Source organism: Paramormyrops kingsleyae, chromosome 1 (assembly GCF_048594095.1).
Source record: "Paramormyrops kingsleyae isolate MSU_618 chromosome 1, PKINGS_0.4, whole genome shotgun sequence".
NCBI classification, from domain to species: Eukaryota; Metazoa; Chordata; class Actinopteri; order Osteoglossiformes; family Mormyridae; genus Paramormyrops; species Paramormyrops kingsleyae.
Window position 1 is genome coordinate 73,582,151 of NC_132797.1, and position 25,508 is coordinate 73,607,658.

General features: G+C 44.0%; 1 protein-coding gene across 7 annotated transcripts in view; it reads right to left on the bottom strand.

Moving 5' to 3' along the window:
* The window catches only part of il1rapl1a (interleukin 1 receptor accessory protein-like 1a), a 330,464-nt gene that overhangs the window by 211,013 nt on the left and 93,943 nt on the right, over positions 1–25,508 (bottom strand). For all 7 annotated transcript variants that reach the window (XM_023839920.2, XM_023840176.2, XM_023840338.2 and 4 more), the window contains one exon: positions 16,428–16,529. In XM_023839920.2, coding sequence (XP_023695688.1) covers positions 16,428–16,509 — 82 coding nt within the window. In that variant the 5' untranslated portion in view covers positions 16,510–16,529. The remainder of the gene's footprint in view (positions 1–16,427; positions 16,530–25,508) is intronic.

The window sequence follows — 25,508 nt, forward strand, 5'->3', positions numbered from 1 at the left end:
ATTTTCCAGACCTTTTAAGCAGAAACGGAAAACGTCTCGTGCTCATTCATATTGTGCACTGTCCCACGAAACCCATTCTGTTCATCTTCGTCCTGGCAACCAGTTCAAGGACTACTGTGGGAATCCTAATGCTGCACTCCTGATATGGCGAAGGCCTGGACAGCAGGCCTCAATGACCAGTGGCTCGTCCACATAAACACTTGTTTTATCTTGCTACTCTGAATCGCAACATTCTCCTATTTCTGCAGTCAGGGCTGTATGTTATTAAAGAGAGTCACTGTGTGACCATATGACACTTCTTCAGCTTCTAGAATCCTGAGATACTGCTCAAGGATACAAGAGAAATCATAGTTGCCATTTTGCAGACTCGTACGTGGGTAACAAAGTAAAATCTTAAAAAACAAGCTGAAGGATATGCATTTTGAGACAGGTCTATCAAGAGTTATAATCTCATTTTAAAAATACACAAACGTAAACGGTTAGTTGTATTTTTCCCCTTACTCTTCTTGAAAACATATCTGTGATTCCTGAGACTGGCGTTTTCCATATAAATCCAGTGTAGCATCTTTAAGATCTTTAAGAACCAGGGTTAGGGCCATTCCGGAATGCATTGATCAATTCCAGTCCAAATTAGGAAATGGAACTGGAGTTGGAACTTAAATCTCCCTGAAATTCAAATTCAACTCCAATTCTGTTCCCCGTAGTTTTTTTTCCAATCCCAGCTCCAGTTCCATTTCCTGATTTTGACTGGAATTGATCAATGCATTCCGGAATGGCCCCAACCCTGCAAAAAACACTCAAGCACCTCATTCATTTCAGTCCCGTTTCTTATGGATGGGACGGTGCTGCAAAATGCTGCACTCAGGAACTCAAGAAAGCCAGATGACCTTTTTAAACCACCAAATCTGCAGGACACAGAATCAGGTGCAGCGCTGGTTGTGGAGCATCCCACGCCGACGCATTAACCTTACCTCTTCCATCATTGTTGCCAAGACATCATGGAGAGACACAAATAGCATTTTTCCTTCTTGTTAATCTAATCACAAACTCAAGAACATTTGATGTGATCCGACTGAAATGGAGAAGTCATGGAGAGAAGCTACTTAATCAAAGCATTTGTCTCTGCTAACGGCAGAATTCAAAAAAGGAAACAAAATCCAGCATCTAGGCAAGTCAGATTTGGCCGAGATTGATTTTGTGACTATAGGCCTGGAAGTCCAGCATAATGCTGACTTCACGGCACCTTTAGCGTAAATGGATGTAAACAGAATTTCTGAACAAGCAGCCGATGACTGTCATGTTGACACAGAGCAGTGAATGTTTCCCAGACTGCTGCTACACCTGGGGTGAAGATAATTTGAGCCCCGCTGCCTCGACCCATGAGCCAGATGCAGAACTCCCCCCCCCCCCGCACCACCCCCAGCTGGGCAAACGGCTGGCCACCACTGGCTTACCTAACTCAGGCCGCAGCAGGAGTCCGCCACGCTATCCGAGTCACAAGCCAAGGCAGGTTGGGCAGCCAGTCAGCCCTGGACTCTCAAATGCGTTTCCTTTTCTTATATTCAGCCCAGAAGTCTCCATTTCCTCTCTTCTAGAACCTTCTGGGTTTCCTCCACACTTCCTTTTAAAATTGTATGATGCTAATTGTTATGACCTTGAACTTGGTCTCACTTTAATTGCTTTAAAAATACTCATTTTGTACTCCTGTACTCATATACTCAGTACTCATGCAGTTTCTCTTCTCTTTGATGAGCGCCTTGGGGTAAGCATGCTGGGAAAGGCACTATATAAAAACATAGCAGGATGAATTATTTGCTCTGGTGCAATGAGGAGGGGGTGATTAAGTGTTATAGTGTTAAAGTTTCTTTGCAGTTACTGTGAGAAATTATTCCTTTTCATATCTGACTGAAAAAAAGTTTTTTTGCATAACTGTCAAGAATAAATGTTTCTGTGGAACTTGTACTGTTCTGACATAAATATCAAGTATGATCAAATTTCTGAAGTTCACTCTGGAAATAAATAAAAAAGCAAGCAGTGTTTTTTGCACTTTGTTTAACGTTGTCCAAAGACTTTTAAATGTGCAGGTAAATTACTATTATTACACGCAAATGGTTACGGGTGTCAGAGAGCCTTATTTGTTAAGTGCAAAACCAAAAAGCAGGAAGCAGGCAGATATTTATTTAATTACTGCATGTAACACAGTGCTGCATATTAAAGCAAGTAAAAAGGATCACTGGAAAGCAGAAGTCAGTAACACACATACATAGGTACGCAGATGATGAATATAAAACTACCTGTGTTTAGAGCTGTAATATTTCATACAGTACCAAAAAACTTGCATGATCATTTTCATGCTTCAGCTCTTTGAGGGTGGATCTCTATCATTTGGTGCCAGCAAACCAGTAACCAGCAGCCGGTAACCAAAAAAAGGGCAACCATTGCTATTTGGGTGAAACTGATTGATTAAAAACACGCAGGGGTCAGAAAAAAATGCCAGCATGTAAATTTTATGCGCTACAGACTTGCAATACAAATTGCAAATTTGCATGTTATTGGCAGTGCATGAAATATGTTTTTTAAAAATGTTTATATTAAAACTAATTATATCAGTTTTTGGTGGAACTCCTTTCATGCAACATATAAATTTTTAAACCAGTATAAAAAGATGTGTGAAAACATGCTACTAGTTAAGTCATTTCTCCAGATCTATCTTTGGAGTGTCATCATCTGTTGAAGCTCTCTGCCTCTCACATTTTGTCAGAAGATTGAAATATGCACTTTGAGGAGCGATTTCTGCCTGAAGATTGTTGTTACAGTGACAGACACTGGAGTGAAAGGGAGTACCCTGCATATTTAGGGTTTGGGATCTGATCCAGTCAAACAAGCTTATGTGTGCGTGTGTGTGTTCATTAATCTTCAATTCAAATGGAAAGGGACGCATGAGTGATGTAGAAAAGGTCACATCTTTTCAATAAAACTGTAAATAGTAAACTAAACTTTTTTTAAACTGTTGGATGTGACGTAATAGTATGTTTACACACGCCTTGGGACTCAGAACCATTGTTATTACACACCTCACACAAGTACAACTGCTGATTTGAAGAATGCCTTCCACTCTCACTAATGACACATAATTATTTAGAATCTGTATGGTGCCGGTTCGCCTTCCTACAGCTGGTTACTAACGGCGTTGGGTATATATATCCGTTCTGCTGAATATTGTAATTTCTCTGCTTTTCTCTACATGTATTTAGCATTTATGTGGGTATGCAGTTCAGCTTTATGGCTAAATACATATAGTCTGTAATCAGACATAAATGGAATAATGTAACTACAAAAGAAACTTCTATTTGGATGCCGGGTAATGCTGTTACGGTCACTGCTATTAAGCAAGTGGCACCAGGAGAGCAAATTCAAACATTAAGCAACACGTTATAATACATTTGTAGGCGTACTAATTGTAAATGCCGCAAAAAACACACTTGCCGTTTTCTGCTGCAGATAGAAAACATGGATCTGTCCCGGAGAAGGCAAATGAGTCATTTGTGCTAAAAGCTAGACAAAGCAAACAAGTAAGTGTTAATGGAGATTAGTATGCTAGATGCCATTTGCAGCTCTCTTTCAGCCGCGGGGTTTGGGTACAGGGCTCCGCTGATCCCTGTCAGTGGAAATTGCTTCTTACAGCTATGTGACCCTTGTCCATGCAGATAGGCCTTTCTGGATGCTTTCATTTGCTCTTCCTGTGCTCAAAACACACACACACACACAAACAATATTTTTTGACTGCATTCAATGCCTCCAAAAGTAAGGAAGTTTCACGTTTTTACTACATTTTAGTGACATTTCGGCCCCCAAATGTGATCTATGAAACTCCGCCATCCCCCACCCCCACCCCCCACCGCCAGACAGACAGACAGAGTTAAATTTACCTACCCATGAGAAAACAAAGCATAACAAACTGCAACAGGCCCTTGGTTTGCATCTCCGTTCTCCTCCAACATTACTATTTTCAAATCCTCTCTCTCTCTTGCAACTTGGGTAGAAAAATGTGCCATTATAGATAATAATAAAATCTAATTTCATTTAAATTTTATTAGAAAAATAGCTCAATTTAATAGCAAATAGGCTTGGGACGTGTCAAGAGTCCCTTCCATTCATGCACTCATCAACAATAATAATTAATAAGACTTGCTCTGGGCAGACAAAACTGCACGGCACGGGGGTGAGCAGAGAAAATGGGGGCTGTTTTTGAGGCCAGCAGTGGAAATGGGTTTAACAAAATGGTGATGGAGAATGAACACAAAACCGCAGCTGGAAAAGCGGGCAAATAAAGTGTGTGTGGGATCAGGGAAAGGTGGCATTGGGACCTGGGAACATGCTCTGGGTCCAAGAGACAAAACAGGAATCCAGTTTGTATTACTGGTAATGAGGCGAGGTGAATGAATGGCCTCGGCAGCCAGCATCACCCAGCCCCAGGATATCACCCCCCCCCTCGCCCCCGACGCCAGTCTTATGATTCTGAAATGAATGTGCAGTGCACAGTGATCCAGGCAGTCATTTCAGCTGATGTTATTACACACTGCTTGAGGTCAACACGAACAATATGTGCGTGAGTTATGGCCGTCGTTGGATATTCTCTTGTGTTTTGCCATCAAAACAAACAGGCCCTTTGGAAGCCTGCAGATCCTGCGGAGTGAATGGCCCGGATTGCTGAAAGTTTTCCGCAATTTCGGGATAAGAAAGCCACATGGGCAACGTCCTCTTCAAGGTCTGTCTCCCTTTCCTACGGAAGACTCATTACCAATCACTCGTATAATCCCTCAAAATTGGCTACCCGTCCTGACCGTACTGAGGAAAGAAAGCATGTCCCTGAATACATTTGGAAGGCCTTGACGATTTGCTTTTTTTTCTGGGACTTAATTCTGTCTGACTGCTAAGACGTGTATTGGCTGTACAACCCTGTTTGTTTGTCGTCCAACAGAGTATATCAGTAATCCAGAAAACCAGGGAGTACACACTGCACAACACAATGCGCCTTGTCATGTGATTCTCGTTTGGTTTCCTAAACCGCTGGACCTTCTTTGTATGTATTTTCAGTAGGTCACTGCAGTCTGACAGTAAAAGTACAGTTTAACGCTGACGGCCGGTTTGATGCCAGCTGTACAAACAGCATTTCATTCCCAGACCTCCTGAATTTCAGCAGCACAGCAAACTCTGACACTTTTTTCATACTAAAATGCTGGAATCATATTCGAGGACTGAGCCAGAGAAAAAGCAAATTAAACTAGAAACTGCAAGCAGTTACTAAAGGGTCCAAAGCGTAGGACAATCGGACTGGTAGGACAGTAGAGGAATAAGGGCAGAGATCTGGCGGCCAGGGTAGTAGAAAGTCAGACAGAATTAGTCAGCCATAACATGATGGAAATTTTGGCATAGGTCTAATGCGATATGACTATATATGTTCCTGGATTTGGTACGACATAGTAAATTTGACTGCCAATAAAATTTAAGTGTAGGACAAGTAGGACAGGAGATATCGACCAAAACATGTTGTGGGGCGCAACGGTGCCCCCCTCTGACTGACTGGGATGGGTCAGAGAGGCTCAGTAGTGGATAGCAATAGGAATCTTACTGCCAAATTTGGTCGGCCTAGGACTTATGGTTTTGGCTGGGCATTCAGTTTTAGGGAAGAAAAATAATTATAATCGAACCCTCTGGAGGAGTGCCTAAGCCCGTCTGAATGGCTGGGTTAATAACAAAAATAGAAGCTTCATTGACCATCATGGGGAAAATGCCTATATGTCTCCCCAGCTTGCTTTACAGAGAGCATGCTGTGCACATCGGGCTGCCTAGCTCAAGTACCAACCGAAGCTGGGTTTGAACCGGTGACCCTCTGATTACAAGCACACAGGTTTAGCCCACTGAGCCACCCGCTTCTGATGGTAAGATGGGTGAGATCAGTAGACACTTTCATAACTGATCTGGTAACTCATTATACCTGAATTGGCCTAGGTTGGTCTTAGTAACATATAAACAGTGGCCGTAGCGCTCCCGTTTGACTGATCGACACAAAATTTGGAGGGTCGCTCGGTGGTATAGCACTACATTAGTGAGAGAAATTTGGTAATGATTGGCTGAAGCATGCCTGAGATATAGCTGTCTGATTGAAATGTACGTGGCACCAGTATGGTCATGGTTTGGCTTTTGGCCGTACCTTACTGAAAGCATAAGATTTTTTCTGTAAATCATTAAATGGACTGTCTCCTGATTTTAATGACAGCAGATTTAAGTAGGTGCGGCAAAAATTCTAGGAGGGCAACGAAAAAGCCTGTTTACAGACAATTATAAATTATGCAAAAATGCAATGATATATAACCAAGTTACATATGTGTTTAGATTTGCCATGACATATTGAATTAGACTGGCAATCAATTTTAACTGTAGGCTTGACAGTTTTGTAGAAATAGGCAGAAATGCAAATGGGGCCACTGTAGCGCCCCCATCTGGCCTAGTGAGTTGTCCTTTACAGGATGTGCAGAGGGTCAGAAGGTGAATGTAGCAGCCAAATTTTGGTTTGATTGGTCATTGTTAAGCCTGTCAAATGGCTGCTTGATGTTGATTGGCTAATGGCAGCCAAGCTTTTATGATTGATGACTGGCATTGTATGTGACTGTCCTCAGGCTAGGTCGTAGTATATGTCAGCAAAATTTCAGTTGGATTGGCCAAGGCAGTCAGGAGATATTGGCAGTTTTTAGTTGTAGCGCCCCCTATGGACGAAATGCAGCCCGCCTTGGACCGTGTCCCCAGAATGGTGTCGGAAGGTAGGATTTCAAATTTGGTCTAGGTAGGCCAAGGCACGGCCAAGTTATAGCCATCAGACCAAAACGGGCCAAATTTGGACATTGTTTGGGCGTGGCTAATGGCCGTAGGATATAAAAATGTCTCAATTTTGTTAATGTTTCTTGATCAGCTGAGAATTCTGATTCGTCTGACACCTCATTTGTCTGATTTGGTAGGACAAGCCAGCACTTTAAGGAAAAAGTATGATTTGCAAATTATGCAAATTAGCAAAAAATCTAAGTAGGCGGAGCTTCATGGTCCCATTGACTTTTTGGTAGGGCAAGGCTGTCTGCATCAGGAGAAAAAAGAATTTCGATGGTAGGACAAACAGGACAGGAGATATCGTCCAAAACGTGTTGGGGGGCGCTACGGCACCCCCCTCTGGCTGAGTCGGACGGGTCGGACAACCTGAGTAGTGGGTAGGAATTGCAAGCACCTTACCAAGTTTGGTCAGCCTAGGACTTACGGTTTAGGCTGGGCATTCAGTTTTAGGGCAGAAAAATAATAATAATAATCCTAAGAAAAACAATAATGGTCCATAAGGACTTCGTCCTTTGGACCCTTAAAAAAGTGTGTAGTAGAAGTGTATTTTGTAAAAAAAAAAAAAAATCTGCAAGACTTCTGACTTCCTGGAGTTTTCCACCAATGAGGAAGCACCTTGTTAGCTCTGCCATGAACATAAGCACAGTTAACTTCGTTGCCCACGCCGCAAATCCAAAATAAATAAAACTGAGTCTGGGCTGTAAGAACTGCAACAGGACCTGACAGCTACTAGTCACGAAGTAAATCACATACTATTCTGAAGATGCATTCGCAATTCCAAGACATGAGGTTCATTAGCAGGTGTGTTTAGCGGTTGGCAATGTGTGAAATTACAGACATCCATGATAGCTAATTCTGAATCCTTTAACTGCCATTGCTTTTGTCTCCATCCTCAAGGTCTAGAAGAAGTGCGGCAGCGTATAAAACGCTTTAAACGATGCAATACATCAAATGATATACAATAATACACAGAATTAAACCTAGCTTTCCTCTAACCGAGGAACAAACTAAATGCTTATTGACTCGCTGTGGTTAATGGAGGATTTTAAAAGTCATCTAGACCGGATATCAATCTGTCACAGGGAACAGCCACGCACACTCACAACCTATGGGTGCTTAATTGTATGCCTTTGAACTGTGGGAAGAAACTGGAACGTCCCGGGGAGATCAGGCAGACTCCACACACACATTGGTGGGGAGATTTGAACCCTGAAGTGAGCCACCCCTTAGTCATTTTTATTATTTAAAAATAATTATCTAATACAGACCTATAGCTATTACTTTTCCCTGGACTCATACTTCATGATTATCAATAAATGAGATTCATGAATTTCACTAGCTGGAAAATGCAATTAAAATCAGTACTGGGATGGTTTTGAAGAAAACTGTGCTGTGAAGGGGCGTGTGGACCCGCGACATGAGGTGATGCAGGCTTTAACGGCACGACCTGTGGGAAGCGCCGGGTGTAATGACTGCGGAAGGTTACTCCAGCTTGCAAGAGCCGAGCAGGTTTCACTCCACAAATCTGCCAGCTGACCCAGGAAAAGTGCTTTTAAAATTCCAGAAATTTTGCCTGATATTTAACACTTCCAGTATGTTAATTTTGCGTAATTATTTACTTTTATTTGAGGAACCTTTAACCTAGCTGACAATAAAATGAGAAAATTATCCATTGGTTTTATTTCAGGACTTAAAATATATATTTAAATCTAATCATTCAATTCATTTTTATAGTGCCTTTCATGACAGAGTCGCCCCAAGGTGCTTAACATGAGTGTGTCGTAGTAGAAGAGCGGAAAACAAAGATGGAAAAGGAAAGACAAATGAAATGAAAGGAAGGCAGATGACAATTTGAACCCTTCTTTCACTTTTCTGCACCCATCTCAAAGGCATCCAGTGACACATAACATTCACGGCATGAAATAAAATAACGTTGTATTAGGAGGCTGCCTGGTTCTGAAGGGAATGGTCAGCAAGAAGAGGTCAGGACATCTGTGCTGTTGCTGTAGTATTTGTGTCACTTTCCACTGCGATCATTAATCCATCAAACAGCGAGTGGCTGGGGCTCCGTGCCTCAGCAAATTACACAAGGTCCCCTCTGCGTGCTCAGTATTGTCTTTCTGTCCAAGAGCAGCAGGTCTTGAGACATACATAACCATCCACATTCCTATTCAGACTAATTCAAATGCCAGTCTGCCGTTTTCTTGAAATGTTTTAGCTGGCAAAACCAAATCAGCTGAAATAAGTGACCAAACAGTCGGCCTGCCTTTGCCGGTGGTGTTTTGAGAGACATTTCCACTGCGGTTCTCTCTCCTGCCAGATTCCCATGATCAGAGCAAGCGCAATTCCAACCTGGGTAGCGAAGTCCCAGATTGATCATGCCGTCGGGACGGACGCGGGGCGGGGACGTCGGTCCCGCTCCTGCCCACTGCCCACACGCATGCTCCCTGGAGCTGCCCACTGCTGCTGGGTTGGCAGCTCTGCTCGTGGCGCCTTGGGCGAGCCGGCAGGAAATGGCTAATGGTCAAAAGCGGCCGGCCGTTTGATGTCCGCCGCCCCTGGCAGGATCAGACCTCAAGCATGGCGAACGCAATCTGCCCCGTCTGGACTAGGGTGCGGGATACAGACCGGTGTGCTCCCTGGCACCATCGCATGCCCCCAGGTCTATGGCAGTCTTATTCATCGTTAGGGAGCCCTCCTTGAGACAAGAAGCTGGAGATTATTCAGTAAAGTGCATGCTTTCTATCACAGCGCAAACCACGGCTCAGTTACATAAGAGGTAACTACGTGTACACAATGCTGAAGAAGGCTTGCAAATTTAATGGGAAAAGAGGGTTAATGTCACTTTAAGAGACATTCAGAATTCAATTTTGTTCTCAGTCTGGTGAGACTGGACTCCTTTGAAGAGTTAAATACAATTTATTTTCATTTGGACAAGCCACCGGTTATATTAGTGAAAACTCATGAATAGTTGCACCCTGAATTTTTATTGCACTGCCTTTCTTTAAATAGGACATGCAGAAGGAAAGAAAAAATACGACGTTCAATAATTTTTCAGCATGTTTTAAAAAAAAAATAAAAATTACAATTTTCTTCACGATCTTCAACTTTCTCATAATTTCCACCAAGATGTACACCCCATATTCACATCCCCACAAAATAAAAGTAGAAACCATGCAGAGTTTACTTGGACAAAAAGGGTCCACAGGTTTCTTAGTGCCTGCACTATGTCAGTGCTTCATCCACCTGAAAGCAAAGGCATTTTTCCCTCCGCTCCAGAAAACAACCCCCCCCTTGTCGTCGATGACAGCTCACCCCCATATTTAACAACCTTTAATATCAATTACAAAGACAAGTGCACAACCGTAAATTGAATTTGTGTGGTGCTGATGTCTCTTGTTAAAAATAACTGTCTTTTTCAATTAATACCGCCTTTTTATTGGGAAAACTGCAAGTAGTCCCCTTCGAGTCAAAGCTGAATCCATTTTTAACTGATGTATTGATTGTGACATCGTTCTCGATAGTAAAATCTGTAATTTTAACAGACTGCCAGAATGACCTTGGCTGTAAGGTGGATATATATATATGATCCCTGTGTTAAAAACATAAAAAATACATTTTTCAAGCTCATTCCTTATTTTATTTTTTTTTTTAGAGTTTCTGCATGATCCTCCATGGATTTTTTCCTCCGCTTTTCAACAATGTCAACTTTGTATTTCAAATAGCGCCACTTTCAATGACACAGAAACAGGATTTCAAAAGCGAGTCACCCACACAGGACCGGTATGAGGCTTAGATCTATATCACATCATAACAGGTGTTTGAGAAGCTTGTGACAAAGAAAGAGATCACTGCGCTGGAGACTGGCAATTATCAATGGATCCACATCCCCAGAGGCCAAATCACACTGCTGCAGTGAACCCAGCCCACCGCACACAAAAGCCCCTTTTCCGCGACGGATGTCCAGTAATGGATTGCACACCACAGTGGATGTCCTCATTAAAAGCCGCAAAAGCACACTAATCCCTCTGGAACCGGCTTGTGTCTGCGCAGAATGTGTGCCCATCTTCCTCTGGTTTACAGGAGCACCAATATGCAAAATGTGTTCCTTCATCAAAACTGCGTAAACCTATAAATTATAAAGTGAACATAATTAAACACATTTAAGCATACACTAATTTCAGTGTTGCATCTTTAGGTGCAGTCCTAAGCCATTTCAAACTAAATAACCTCGTCATAAATAATAAAATCGATTCCATTAAATTAGGGCGCATGCTACGATAACCCATCTGGGGGATCGGAACGCTCACGCTTCAGGACGACACGGTGAGGAGGAGGAGACGTGCAAAACCAGCACGGAAGGAACGGCAGGCGACAAAAAATAACCGAATGGTGTAGACCCGCATCTCTAGTGACTATAAATAGCTTTAACTTTCGGTCACTTTTGACGGTAAGCCTTGTTATCATTATTTTTTCCCCATTTTACAGTGTTGAGATAAGCAGGCTTGGATACATTGTAGGCAGTTCTGCCCTCTGACCTCATTAAATCTCTTAATGCGTCTGCTGGTGTAAGTGTTACTTACATTAACCCTGTACTTAAAAGTTAACTGAGAGCTCAGTACTTTGTCTTATAAGGGTGGGCAATACCTTGGCACTTATTCGCCCTTGTAATTATTAATCCTTCAGCTATAAGGCTGCTTTTTAACCACTAAGGGCTATTATTAAAGTTTTTAAACTCGATCTTGTGCGTTTCGTGGTGGGTGAACGCATGTTCCTAATTACGTATGTTTCTTGGGCCCCCCGGGGAAGAATTGTGCCAGCCTCAGAAGGGCCGATGGAAGGTACTCCCTGCTGGACGTGGAGATGATTGAAGCACTAGGAGACAGGGAGATGCAGCGTACAGCTAAAGTAGTTCTTCTGTAGGGTCAGGTCATACTTACAGGAGGAGGTTTGGCACTTTTATGAAGCTCCCTTCCCGGAGTTCTTATGAGTCCTACTTTGTAGTAAAAGCGAATTAAATGATCCTGGGGAAATGAATGATTCTGAAAGGCATGGCTGCAATGCACGATGGGGCGAAGGACGGCAATCGAAACAGGCTCTCTTCACAATGTCATAAACATGTAAATCGAGGGAGAGCGCTGCAGCTTCAGAATGGATCCGCCAGGCCCCCTTTTAAGGAGATTCTGATGAATCGCAACATTGAAACAAAAGCCGTTCGTTTGTCGGCATGATTGGAAAACGCTGCTTTGCCCCTCTGCTGTCCCCAGTGTCAAAGGAAGAAGAAAACAGGAAGCAAGAGAAACAAGCGGAAAGGCCCACAATACCAGCAGAGACAAAGCAGATCAGAACTCATCTTTCTCGGGTTTCTGAAAAATGGATAATGATGGCCACAAAACTAACATAGAAGGCTTGTTCTATATTTTTATTTAAAGCACTGTGACATAACCAGGCATCAGATGACAGATATGAAGTGCATCTTACAAACATATTTCCAGCACTGACTGCATATTATTGATTTAATAAATCAGTCTATCACTTTTTTCGACGGATAACCTGAAAAGTGATATGTGCAGGTTCTGCACAGCTGAAGACAGATGGCAGGCAGTTGAACTGATCTCTAACACACATAAATGCCAGATTCATGCCAGATTCACCCACCGGTTCACCCAGACGCTGGACGCAGATTCACCTTGTGACACACAGTGAACGTAAGTCTTCCACAAAGGTGCCTCACCCTTCACTTGCAGGCCTCCGGGGGGGTGGGGCAGACAGTTTCGGGTATGGTGTGTGGTACTGAATAGTTCATGGGGGCAAATTCAAGATAGGGGGGACGAGGCCTAGCAGGTCAGTCCCACAACTGTGCGGTAAACAGTATGACTAATTCCACAGACGATTTCATCCCAGCTTGCAGGAGATTAGAAGCAGCTCCCTGGTATACGGTGTGATATTTGGCCACCTCCCCCCCCCTCCCCGTGAAAAAAAATGCTTGTGTTCTCCGATTGGTGGAAAACAATAAAGGGAGAGCAGTTCTAGCCAATCAGCAAAGCCCTCATTTGTTACAGGCCAGGTTCTCGATCTGCCCCCTGGGCAGAGACCACAGGGTCGAAATCCCTCCAGGGACTCCAGCAAAATCAGCGCAGAGCAACACAACACGAGCAGCACAACTCCAAGGTTTCCATGCATGTATCCAATGTGCATAAATATGCAATTAGCAAAGTCCACGAGAAAGGCCAGATGCCCTGAATAAAACAGCACCCAGAAATGTTGAAGCCCTGTCATTATTAAGTCTGGGAACTGGGAAAGGATGTATGTTTGTCACGCACCAAGCAACGAAACCCTCTCTGCTCTGCAACCACAGGTTAAATGCTTTTGCCACCGATAAACAACTTGAACACCGTTTTTAGGAAATATATGTGCTGAATACTGCCGGCCGGAGACGGAGAAAGACCAAGAGTGGACCGAGCCAGACGTGAACTCTGCAGTAATGACAAAATCATTTCAGCATCATCGAACAGGAATCACCTACTTCCTATTAATATAACAAGCTGATTTTCACCCAGCCCTTTGAAGGATCACCCCCCCCATGCTGTTCCTGGGCTGCAGTGATACACAGAGCCAGCTCCTTCGGCCCCCCCCCAGTGAAAAGATCAGCAGGAGGAAGGCAAACTGTGACCCAGCAAAGAGACCCATGAAGGATACCAAGGACAGAGCACCTTGTCCATGAAGAGGATGTCAGCGCTCCACCGTTACTGGACAGGCGTCCAATGTGGAGGAGGCGGGGTCACAGTCCTGCTACTTACAGATGATGTTGTGTTTTGTGCCTCATTTGACCAGGACCTTGCAGTCAGCAGGAGTGGTGGGGAAGCGGGAGGCATCAGCTGGACAGTCTATGTCAGGGTTCTTCAAATCTGGACCTCGATTCCAAATCCAGGCCGTGTTTTCAGTTCTCCCAGGTAGTTAGTTTAATAATTACTGATTCTGATTGGTTAGAGGCTTCACACCTGACTGACAGGTAAAGGAAGGCTGGAAAACCAGAAGTGCTCGGACCTCGAGCACCGTGAGTTGAATAACCCTGGTCTATGTGCTGTAATCATCTATGGAATGTGGGCAAAGCTCAAAAGAAGACGGTTGCAAGTGGCAGAAATGAGATTTCTCAGCAGGGTTGTTAGGCTTAATCTCCATGACAGGGTGAGGAACTGGGAAATCACAAGGGACCTTAAAATCAAGCGGAGTCAGCTGAGGTTGTTCAGGCGTCTCATTAGGATGGCACCTCATACGCTACCCAGGGAGCTGCTCACAGCACGTCCCACTGGGGCGGGGCCCCGGGGCAGACCCAGAACACACCAAGGGGATTACAACCCCGGGGGCTCGGGAACATCTGGGGATTCCCCAGAAGGAGTTCGAGTCCGTGGTCTTTGGAAAGAAGTCTGGTCTGACCTGCTCAGCATGCGTCCACTGAACGCTTAACATCTGAAGCAGTACAAAGATGATGATGATGATGATGATGATGATTGTCTCACAGGTCAAACCGCAAACAGGATTAAGAGAAGCTCAAAAACAAGGCAAAGCAAGGACTGCATTCCCGGAGCAGCGTTCCCTGGAGAAAATGTAAATTTATTGTGCACATTTTCCAAGCAATGTTCCTGAAATACCAGCTGCAGTACTGCAGTCCTGGCATCGCTAATTTGAAGACACAACCGGAGACCTTTAAGCTGGAAACTGCACCAAGTTCCACCAGCATAGAAAACAGTGCCATTCTCTTAGGAAACTGACTATCAGCCTCTCCATTTCAAGGATTAATCTATAATCTGTCAAGATCACATGTATGCTCGCCCCCCCCCCCCCCCCAAACACACAGACATCCTGTTCAAATGTCGTCCGGGGAACCCTAACCCTGCTTGCTAACATGTCAGGACAGTCCTGTCAACAACCCTAAGCTGTGGGCTGTTCCCCTCTCGCCTATAGCAGGTCTGTCTGGCTTTTCTCATGAGAGAGAGTGCATTCGTCTTCGCTGCGGCGTCTTGGTCCCTCTGCTGACGTGCACGGGCTGAACCAGAGCTGTGACGTGTTTGGGTTTATCGGATCTCCCCTGATACTGTAGTCGGAGGCACGCAGTTCTTTGTAGAGAAACCGAAGCCTTCCCAAAAAGGATCTCGAAGGGGACAGAGATTTTCAGTGACAGAATGCTTTTGCTTTCGCGTTTGTCTGTCTGTGCACACAGTACGACACATGCATGTAGCCGCTGTCTATCCGCAGATAAAATACTTCATCTACATGTGGAAGAAGGAAATCGGCTTCAGTGCCCCGGCACAGCACAACACAACACTAACCACACCAGTAGACTAACAGGCTTTCTGGTGCCTTGGGGTAAACGCGGGGCGCAGGGTGGCTGATGAGGCACCCACTAACCGGTTGTGTATCCCCATCGCAAACATGACAACACCGGCACTGCACGTGCACCACACAGCATTTAATAAGGTGTGGGAACATCTCAGCTGCTTGGAGAAGATTTTAGACAAGAACCTTTGGCCAGAGTCTCAGATGCAGGAACACCAAGGGAAATGTACGTCTCAGAGCAACATGCAGTCCCGCTCTAACGCACCATCTGTCTGTTCCGACGACGGACAAAGCTTCACTTGACAAACGCCAAGGCCATCTTGTTCTCTAAATAATAAATAGCGGCACAGATTGCCTCCTGCAATGAACAGCACATAAACACGCTGGGTTGTGTGCATCACATCTCCTCCTAATTAAGCCAGATACCCTTATAGATAAGGGGGAGGGAAAAAAAGAGACATTCAACTGGTAATGACAGCAAGAGGAAAATCAAACATGATTTTAGTGATTACTAAGTAGGTCATTACGATACCCTATTTTATAAAAACTTTTCAGCATTTTAGGCTTATTTCTGAAATTACCACTCTGCTGTACAAAGAAAAATAAACATGAATTTTAGTATCAGATAACAAATGTTCTGGCATCTGGCATGAGGATGGCAAGAAATCTGATGATCTATGTTATCGATATGGTAAAAAAAATTATATAAATGTGCTTGTAGTGTTGCTGAAGCATCTGTGTTGGTCAGTAGATCTACACCCAAGCTTATGAAAAGGTGTCAGCTCTCATGTGGGCAGAATCCACCCACTCAGCTTCTACCATTGATCCTGAGGGAGGAGATTCTACATCCATGCACCAGCCCACAGCTTCCGCCTCTCCTCCAGACATTATCACACAGGGACCAGCTCTGCTGCCATTTTCCATGTCAAAGCCACACGCACCACGGCCTCACCATCATGGGCAGCGACACCTTGCCATCCTCAATAGCTCCATACCACGACTCTCAAATAAAAGAAGGATTTCAAATATGTCTGAACCCGATAGTGCTTGAAAGACGTTGAGAACATCAGGCGCCCTTTTGTCCCCCCCCAGATGTAATTTCACACAGAAAAAAAATGTAGCCCTTTTTTTCGCTTTGAGCCTTTTATATATGTTCTGGTTACCAAACAAGCCAAAGCAGCCAGAAGCGGAATATGAAGTCGACTTACCTGAGCCCCTCTTGGAAACCACCTTCAAGCCCCTGGCAACCGCAGCATAGATTAGGAAGAGGAGCGGGATCGGCGCTTTCATCTTTCGCCCAGCCTAGCGTCCTGTTGGTGAGGGAGAAGAGGGATTAGCATAGCATTTCATTCATTTAACTGCCTTGGGAACAGATACTGTATTCCTGAGGAGAGTCAACTGCTAATTCATCTTTGCTGCAGGGTCAATGAAGATCCCTTACTAATAACGTAATGACAGGCAGTTGATTAGTATACCCGTGAAGTATACTAAGTTTATGTTTGAGGATATTTAGAAGATATTTAGGTCTTGGCAAGTTTATTTATACAGCACATCTTCAAACGCAGAGGTCATTCAGAGTGCATAGGATATTTACATAGAATACAATCAAAACATTTTTTACCAGTGGACTGGACTGTATGTGCAAAGTGCTGCATTTTCGTATCTTAGAAGCACAGATTTAGCTGCATTTACAGTATCTTTTAGCAAAGTACATGACAAGAGCTTATGGCAAAAGAATGATATGGACTCAAGGGTCTCAGGTGAATTATAAAGTTACTTTTAATAACATTTAACAAATTCATATGTGATTCCAATTAAGACACATTATTATATCTGACCGTATTTCACCAGGTGCTAAAATTACCTTTAGATGAAACTCGATTCTATTTTTTATCATCGTGTTCATTAAAAACAAAATCCAAGATATGGGTTTGATTTCATTTCCGCATGAAGCGGACGCAAATATCGCAACCATTATGTCTGCAAAGCAGATCAAATAAAATGATTACAACAGTTAATTCTCTTCATATTAATTTCCTTTCTGGGCGCACAGTGCTCATGCTTTAATTAAAACACGAGTGACTATATTGAGATATTAATAATTATCCTGACAGACCCCTCGCATCATGCACAAGTCGAGGACTATTAAATTAAAAGGGTTGTTCAAAACCTCACCCGTACCTCGAGATAAACACACGCATTAAAAGGAATGGCGTTATAAAAACATAATGTGTTTGAATGTGGTGCAAAACGCCAGAACATCTATTAATGGGACTATGTCTCTCGGAGGATAATAAACCTCCCAACTTCAATCATCTAACTGGTGCCAAAGTACATTCCATGCAGTCTGATGGAGCTTATCTACCCCTCAGCTACCACATGAAGTTCTACAACTGAAAAACTATTTCGCTTGGGAGACACTCTCTCCCTCATACACCAACGTCATGCCATACTTCCGCGTTTGTACGAGGTGTTATTAATGCAAGTGTCTCGATTCATTTGTGCCCTTTTGACTGGAGCGCAAACATTGTGATTGTTGCCAGGGGAACATAGGTGAAGGGTCGCTGAGATCCAAGCCCCAATGGGAACCTCATAGAGAAGCAAAACAAAAAATATGTAAATGCCATGGCTCATTTAGACAAATCTGCATTTCGGAAAGAATTGGAGACACGGCACATGCATTGAACAGATACTGTAAACAAGGAAAAGGAGAGGCTAAGGCCTTGGCACAGAGGGGGATGCTATGCTGAGTCAGAAGAGCTCTGTTAAGTCATGTGTAGGTAAGATTAGCATTCTCAATTAAGTCGTGGTGTATGATTTGTGTACTTACAATGCACTTGTGAGCCAGCAATGAAATCACCATTTCTGCTTTTCCAGACTTTCTTCTAGGAATGCCAGTCTACTGCCAAAAACATTTGGCAGGGCTAAGTCAAGGATTGTGGATTCACTGATCTACACAAGGCCTTCGAAACAAGTCACCGATAAGCTTGTGAATTTGTTCGAAAATTTGGGCCACAAGCTCCGGTTCCTGTTCGGCAGGCTTATCATCGGACGCCCACGCAGACAGTGAAGGTGGTGCCCCGTGTAGGAGAAGCTTCACAATGTGGTTATTAGCACGGGGCAGCCATTTTGCTTTAAGAAGAAAAAAATTAATCTAATGAAATTCTGTTGCATTTCTGATTGAACGAAACTCACGGTGTGTTTGGTAAAGCTCCTCGCGGGACTGTTCGAAAAGCTTCATCCAGAAACAGACGTCAGCCATCTCATTGCCGAGAGGGTGAGACGGTGGGAAGTAAAGAAAAACGACCACGTACGTAAAAGCGTACGCTTGTTTGACCACGGCACGTTGGCCAGTAGGAGGCACTGCGCATCCTCGAGGTAGAGATCCCATTGGGCAGGGGGAGGTGCCACTCGGAAAGGAGCGATCGCCAAGAGGGACATCAAAAGAAGAAAGGAGCTCTGTGTGGTCCCTCAGCCTTCGCACCATCGCCTTTCTTTCCGTTTGGCTGTCCAAATCTCTCGGGTGGGGGTGGGGGGGGGGGGGGGGGGGGGTGGTCTTAGTTTAATTAGCACAAACACCTATACAACAAAGCCGGAAAGAAAACTCTCTCTCTCTGTCTCATGCGGTCCATGAATAAACGAGGTCAGATGTGCATTTCACCAGATTACAATGAGAGGTTAGACACTATTCTATAGAAAAATAAAGAAAGCCTTTATCATGCTCTAGGAGGATTATCTTTTACTTTAATGAATGCACTGTTATGTTCCCAGTGTGTTAAAATGACTAATTAGTAAAGGAATGATGCCATCTATTCATCACGGTTATATTTATAAATAAAACACAAGAATGTATAGAAGAGGTGGAGTAAAATTTCTATCAGGAGATAACACAATTTTAAAACTAGATTAGACTTTGAAAGAATGTGGCTGCTTTAACAATGCAAATCTTGACTGTTGTTTCCAGGGAAACGAGGGTCATACAGATAATTATAAACGTACGGGCGGATGGGTGAACAGATTCGGCAAGTGAAGAACCAGTTTAAGTGCACGCATGCATACATTTGCATAATTTTACGATTCTCAGTATTATTTGTATTGACAAACAATCAGATGACAGACCTGGAATGAGCAGAACGTTGCAGGTTCAGGTCATGGACTGTTCCGGAATACAGAGCAGCATAAACAGCTGTAAACTGGCATTCGGGCTAAATGAAATAGCTAGGTGAAATAGCACCTGTGGTTTTTGGATTTTTTTTTAATTAAAAGCTATTCTTACTTTCCAGATATTTTTTTTTTGCCGCACTGAAAACCACTAGCTAACGTCACGAGGATTTGAACCCCAGGGCAATACTTTTCGTATATCGGCATCTGGCGAGCAGTAATTCCAGGAGGGGCGACTGAGCGCACACGCGTGCGGCAAGACGCTCCCCGACAAAGGAGGAGCGGCGGGAGCAACAGGAAAGAGCCGAACTAATTTGCTTAATGGCACTCAGAGCAGGTGCAGGCGGGCGACACGGCGCGCCGGCGACACAGCACGCAATCTCCGCGCTTCAGCGGTCCGTGACAGAGCTCTGCAAACAAGCGTTCCTCTGATTGACTATAACTGTAAAACTACCAGAGGGCGACACCACCTCTCAGCATCTCCCAAAAAGAATAAAAAATAGGCCCTCCTCAATTTATCGTTTCCGTCACTGTCGTAGCCAGCAGCTCCGTTTCTTGTTTTTTTAATTTATTTTTCTCACCCACGCCATGAGCGCCACTCCCCCTTCTCACCTGTACCAAAATTCAACCAGTGGGGGTAATGTGTATGTCTGAGAGGACTCCGAGGAAGAGGTGCACCTAAAAGAACGGACACCCCCCCCCCCCTGCTCCCACCTCCATGCTGGCTACAAGCCAGGACAGCTACCACTAAATTGATATTCCTGCTGCCTCTGCTGGTTATTAAAATTCTTGCTTGTGAGGAATGCTCTGGTGTCCCGACACCTAATGCATGCCTTTCCTCCCTCGTGAATCTGGGGTCTGCTCCCTGAACCGTTTCATTACGGCTATTTATACTGCAGCAACCCCTTGGTGACCATTTTTGTGTAAGTGTGTGTGTATGTGTGTGTGTGGGGGGCAGTTACACCTATACAAAAAGCACCTTCCTGCACAGAACAAAGTATGATACTGTTAGTGATGCTGCACAATGATGAACATGAGCTTAGGTCATAAATTAAGTCTTCAGAACACTCTAAAGGTGAATGCAGACAGAGAACAATCTGTAGGAAGGTCAGTGAGAAATTGAGAGAATTGCTAAAACCACTCTTCACATAGCAGTTCTTAGATATTTTATGATCTGTAAAACGGTAGTTTAAAGGAGCACATGAAATACCCACAATATACTAAAACTACTGAGGACAAATCAGCCGATCGACCCATTTACAATTTTAAACAAGCCTGCCCCTAGTGGTGTAGTGTGGAAGCAGTCCCCCAGAGCTCCTGAAGGTCTATCTCACTGAAGAAAATGCCTTAGCATGAGGGGTTCTTAAACAGGAACCCTCGAATAAAAACAGATCACAGCTGGGAATCCATTTCCACTAATGCACAAAGACCTAATTCTAGCCTTTACATCCCTGCGGAACCCCTACAACTAGTCTGCAGACCCTCAAGGGCCACAGAGCCCAGGTTTAAAGCCACTGTCACGTGTAAAATGCCAGAGAGTTCTACGTAGGTTAAGCTCTCAAGGTCAGCCAAAATTAATTACAAATTCATTGTTGCTTGGTTAGCTTCTGATTAAATTTCTGCAAAAAATGCAGTGTGCAATACTGAATGCACACCTGTCTGTAATGGTCAGTCATACAAGCAATGCACTGAAAAATAACTCAGCTCTCTTACAATTTAATGACCCTCAAACAATTGGTATCATTATAAACCTATAGTTGACCTAGTTTAACAGCAAGGTAAAAAAAAAATCTCAAACTGAATCCTCACTATATATAGTGAAATTCATAAACAACAAACCAGCTCAGTTCTTAACTGGGTTAACTGGTCTGACACGGATGTCAACAGTTTCCGAATCCTCTCCTACATATCATGAACACGCTGTAAGAGCACTGAGCTCTGTGGGGCATCGCAGCCACACACGCAAACCATGCACATCATAGTGACCAAACCAAAGGATTCTGGGAAGGTTTCTGGAAGAACATAGGATGCCGTGTGGATCCAAAATAGAGTCCACTTGGACTCTGCTGCTGGCCGTCTAAGCGGGTCTGCACCCTTCAGCAGCCCACACATGATCATGGAGGTGTTGAAACACTGCAGGTCCAACAACGGCCGGAATTTCAAGGGACATGAGGCCCTTTCCTCATGAACGTGAGACACCTCTGCGGCCGTATGGTTTTTACACCTTATTTCCCAGCTTCCTTGGCGAGCTGCACTCACCACTGCGTGAAACGATCAGACCCCAGCAGAACGTAGAACAGCGGCCGACAGGTTCCCGCAAGTGTGGACGAGCAAACCCGCCAAGACGGCCCAGTCGCATTACAGCGACATGCAACAAAGCGGCGCGGCGAGACGAGGTGCCACAGCGGGGGTGAGACGGGAATGCAACGCCCAGCCAAACTCTAGCCGCAGGACTTCAACACACCAGAGGCCATGTGTGACCAGTCAAGCCCAATCGCTGAGACTCACTAATTAGTGAAGAATGGGGGGGGGGGGGGGGGGGGGCGGCTGTCCTACGTTCATGTTCACAAAAAGAATGTCTGTCCTGGAGAGTTGGACCAGAACCTAACCGGCCTGTAAGCCACGGGGGGTGTCTTTAGAGCTCAGGACGTAGACAGACTTCCTGTCTTAACTTGGAAGAATGATCCGGGTCTCGGCTGTCCCGCTGAAGGCTGACATCTTCAAGGTCACAGCCATGAAGGTCACCATCTCTACAAACAGCCACGCTGCTGTGTTCCCCGCTACCAATAATATACACAGTGAACTGGTGCATTTGCCCCAGCTGTGGGGCTCAAACCTTTAAGCTTCAAACTAAGCTGTGAGGCTCTGAGACACCCCCGCCATGACACCCCCGCCATGACACCCCCGTCATGGATGGATTTCTCCAATCACTGCGTCTCCTACAGCAAAATTTTCACCGTGGTGTATGAGACGCACTCCAGCCATCCCCAGCACATTAATTGCAGGAAATATCGCTCTATGTCACCCTGACAATGAATAAGTATCACTCCTTGGTGTGAGTTTACTGCAGGTGAAGTAATCCATTTTAATGCAGTATGTGCATATTCATCTTAAATAAAACAGCACTGTGTGAATATTGCCAAAAAATCAAAAGCTATTCAATTATGAATTAATTATTAAGGGAGATCGTAGAATAAGCCCCAAGACACCAATCATCCACTACATCTAAAGCGTTAACCTTTTATTTATTTAAAGACTTCTGAAGGATGAAGACTTAAATTCCCATATAAGACAAAAAAAGCCCACATTCATCAGCATTACATCAGCAAGTAAGTATATGGGCCCATCTAACAATAAGTTTTCATTTTCCTCACAATAAATCACACTGCCCATAATCCTTAAGTGGGGAAATATTCTGCACTCCCTACCCCAGGGCACGGGGTGTCGGAAACTGTAGATAAATTCACCCCTGGTCTTGATTTTGGGGATCCATCCATCATCTCGGCCAGCTTCGGAGCAGCAGAGACTTCCTGGTCAGACCTGGTTAAGCGCAGCCAATCCGGGTCAATCCCTCCCAAGACCTGCATAATTCCACTGCTACCATGTGGCACAGCCAGAAGAACAGGCACCAGTGAGACCCCGCACACTGACCAGTCCACCCTCCTGTCTGTAGTCAGTACTGTGCATTTTTTTTTTGAGAACAAAAGTGGCTCTTTAAAGCCATCCAGTTTCTCACTGTAAAATTCATCCTTTTCAGAACGCAAAGTGGATAGCAAAACAAAACAAGCCATTTATTGATAGTGATGAGGTAAAAAAGAGAAAAAAATGTATTTAAAATAAGAGGATCAAATTAAACACAGACGATTTTCTCTGTTGCTGCCGAGTACTGTGACCATTCCTGTCGTTATCAGTCTCCATCACATTATATTGATTTATCAAACCTAGTTAACCAAGGTGTCTGGTAGGATTGCACTACATCCTTCGAGAAATATACTAACATCTTCCCTAAGCTGAGTGGCTGTATTCTTACTAATCATTTATCTTATAAGAAAACAGCAGGAAATAATATATTTTAATATATTTAATATTTGCCAAAAGGCAAGTCCACATGTCAATGATAAAGCAATTATTACTTTTTAGGCCTCAAAGCTCCTGTATTATTAAAAAAAATGTATAACTGGGGAGAGATTGTAGAATGTGCTTATAAGCACATAGCCGAGAAATGTCCAAAAAACCTTGAAAGTTCATAAAGTTTTGGGGAGAAAAGGTTTCATCAGCCGACCCCTTCCTGTTCTGTACATTCGGAGCAAAATAGAGTAAAACAGGAAGTCCGGCCCAGTTCAGCCCAGACTGGTTATTTCGCACCTTCCCTCACAGAATGGCTGAGTCCCTGTTAAGAGGAACTATAGGGAAAAAAACACCAAGAAAGCCTACTGATTGGACAGACGGTGGGGGGTCTGCTGCCCCCTCGGCCGTCCCGGAGTGAAGGCCACGTCTCAATGGTTTTAGCTAAAAAATGGTAGAATACAAATCACAGTCAAGACAGAGACATGGGCAGTCGCTGTCTGTTCGCCGTCCATAACCACACGCTTAATCAAATATAGCCAACTGTTTCCCAGATCCTTCAGAACACAGCTTACAGCACTGTACTCTGCTTTAAAACTCATTCTAAATGCTATTAATGCCTCCGTCTGTGTTTTAAGGAAAAATATGTAAATGAAACCTACAACCAGAGGTACAGGGAGAAAACAGCTTTGATCAGCCTAATCCTTTTCACAGAATTCTCAGTGAGTTTTAAACGTCACCATTAATCATGGAAATTAAGGCAACCTGTGGATTATTTCAGTGCAAAAAAATGTCTACTTTGGTTCACTGCCTTTTAATGAAATTTAATTAAAGTCAACATAATTAATTGTAAAACACATACCATTTGGACAAAGGTATTGGGACACACCTCTTAATCACTGAATTCTTTCAGACATATTGCCACAGGTGTATAAAATCAAGCACCTAGTCATGCAGTCAGGTTTGCAAATATTCGCGAAAATATGGGTCGTTCTGAAGAGCTCAGTGAATTCAAGCGTGGTACTGCAACAAGTCAGTTTGTGAAATTTCTTCCCTGCTAGATATTCCATGGTCAACTGTAAGTGGTATTATTACAAAGTGGAAGCACTTAGGAACAAACTCAGCCACAAACTGGGAGACCACATAAAGTATCAGAGATGCTTAGTGAGTAAAAGTCACCAACGCTCTGTTTACTCGATAACTGCAGAGTAACAAACTTCCTCTGGCATTAACCCCAGCATAACAATCTATGCACCAGGAGCTTCATGGAATGGGCTTCCATGGCTGAGCAGCTGCATGCAAGCCTCACATCTCCAAGGGCAATACCAAGCTTCAGATGGAGAGGTGTAAAGCACGCCGCCACTGCACTCTGAAGCAGTGGAAATGTTCTGTGGAGTGACAAATCACGCTTCTGCCTCACTGCATTGTGCCAACTGTATAGTTTGGTGGAGGAGAGATAATGGTATGGGGCTGTTTTCCAGGGACTGAGCTTGGCCCATTAGTTCCAGTGAAGGGAACACTTAATGCTTCAGTAGGCCAAGACATTTTGGACAATTCTATGCTTCAAAGTTTGGGGAAGGCCCTTTCCTGTTCCAGCAAGGTCCATAAAGACGTGTTTGGGTACATTTGGTGTGGAAGAACTTGACTGGCCCACACAACCCCATCAAATGCCTCTGGGACGAAGTTGCCTTCATGTCCAACATCGGTGCCTGACCTCACAAATGCCGTTCTGGATGGTTGGGCAAAAACTTGCACAAACACGCTCCAAAATCTAGTGGAAAGCCTTCCCAGAAGAGTGGCGGGGGGGGGGGGACAACTCCGTACTGACGCCTATAGATTTAGAATGGGATGTCAGAAAGTTCCTGTAGGTGTAATGACCAGGTGTCCCAATAGTTTTGTCCATATAGTGTAGATAAAACTAATTGGGGTTTATCTAACAGACAAATATTTTAAACAATACAGTTTGGGAGAATTTAAAGATTTCTAAAAACTTTGCAGATGAACCAAATGCACTTAGTCAAAAATGATAAATCACGTGCTTAGTAAAAGAAAAGGAGAAAATG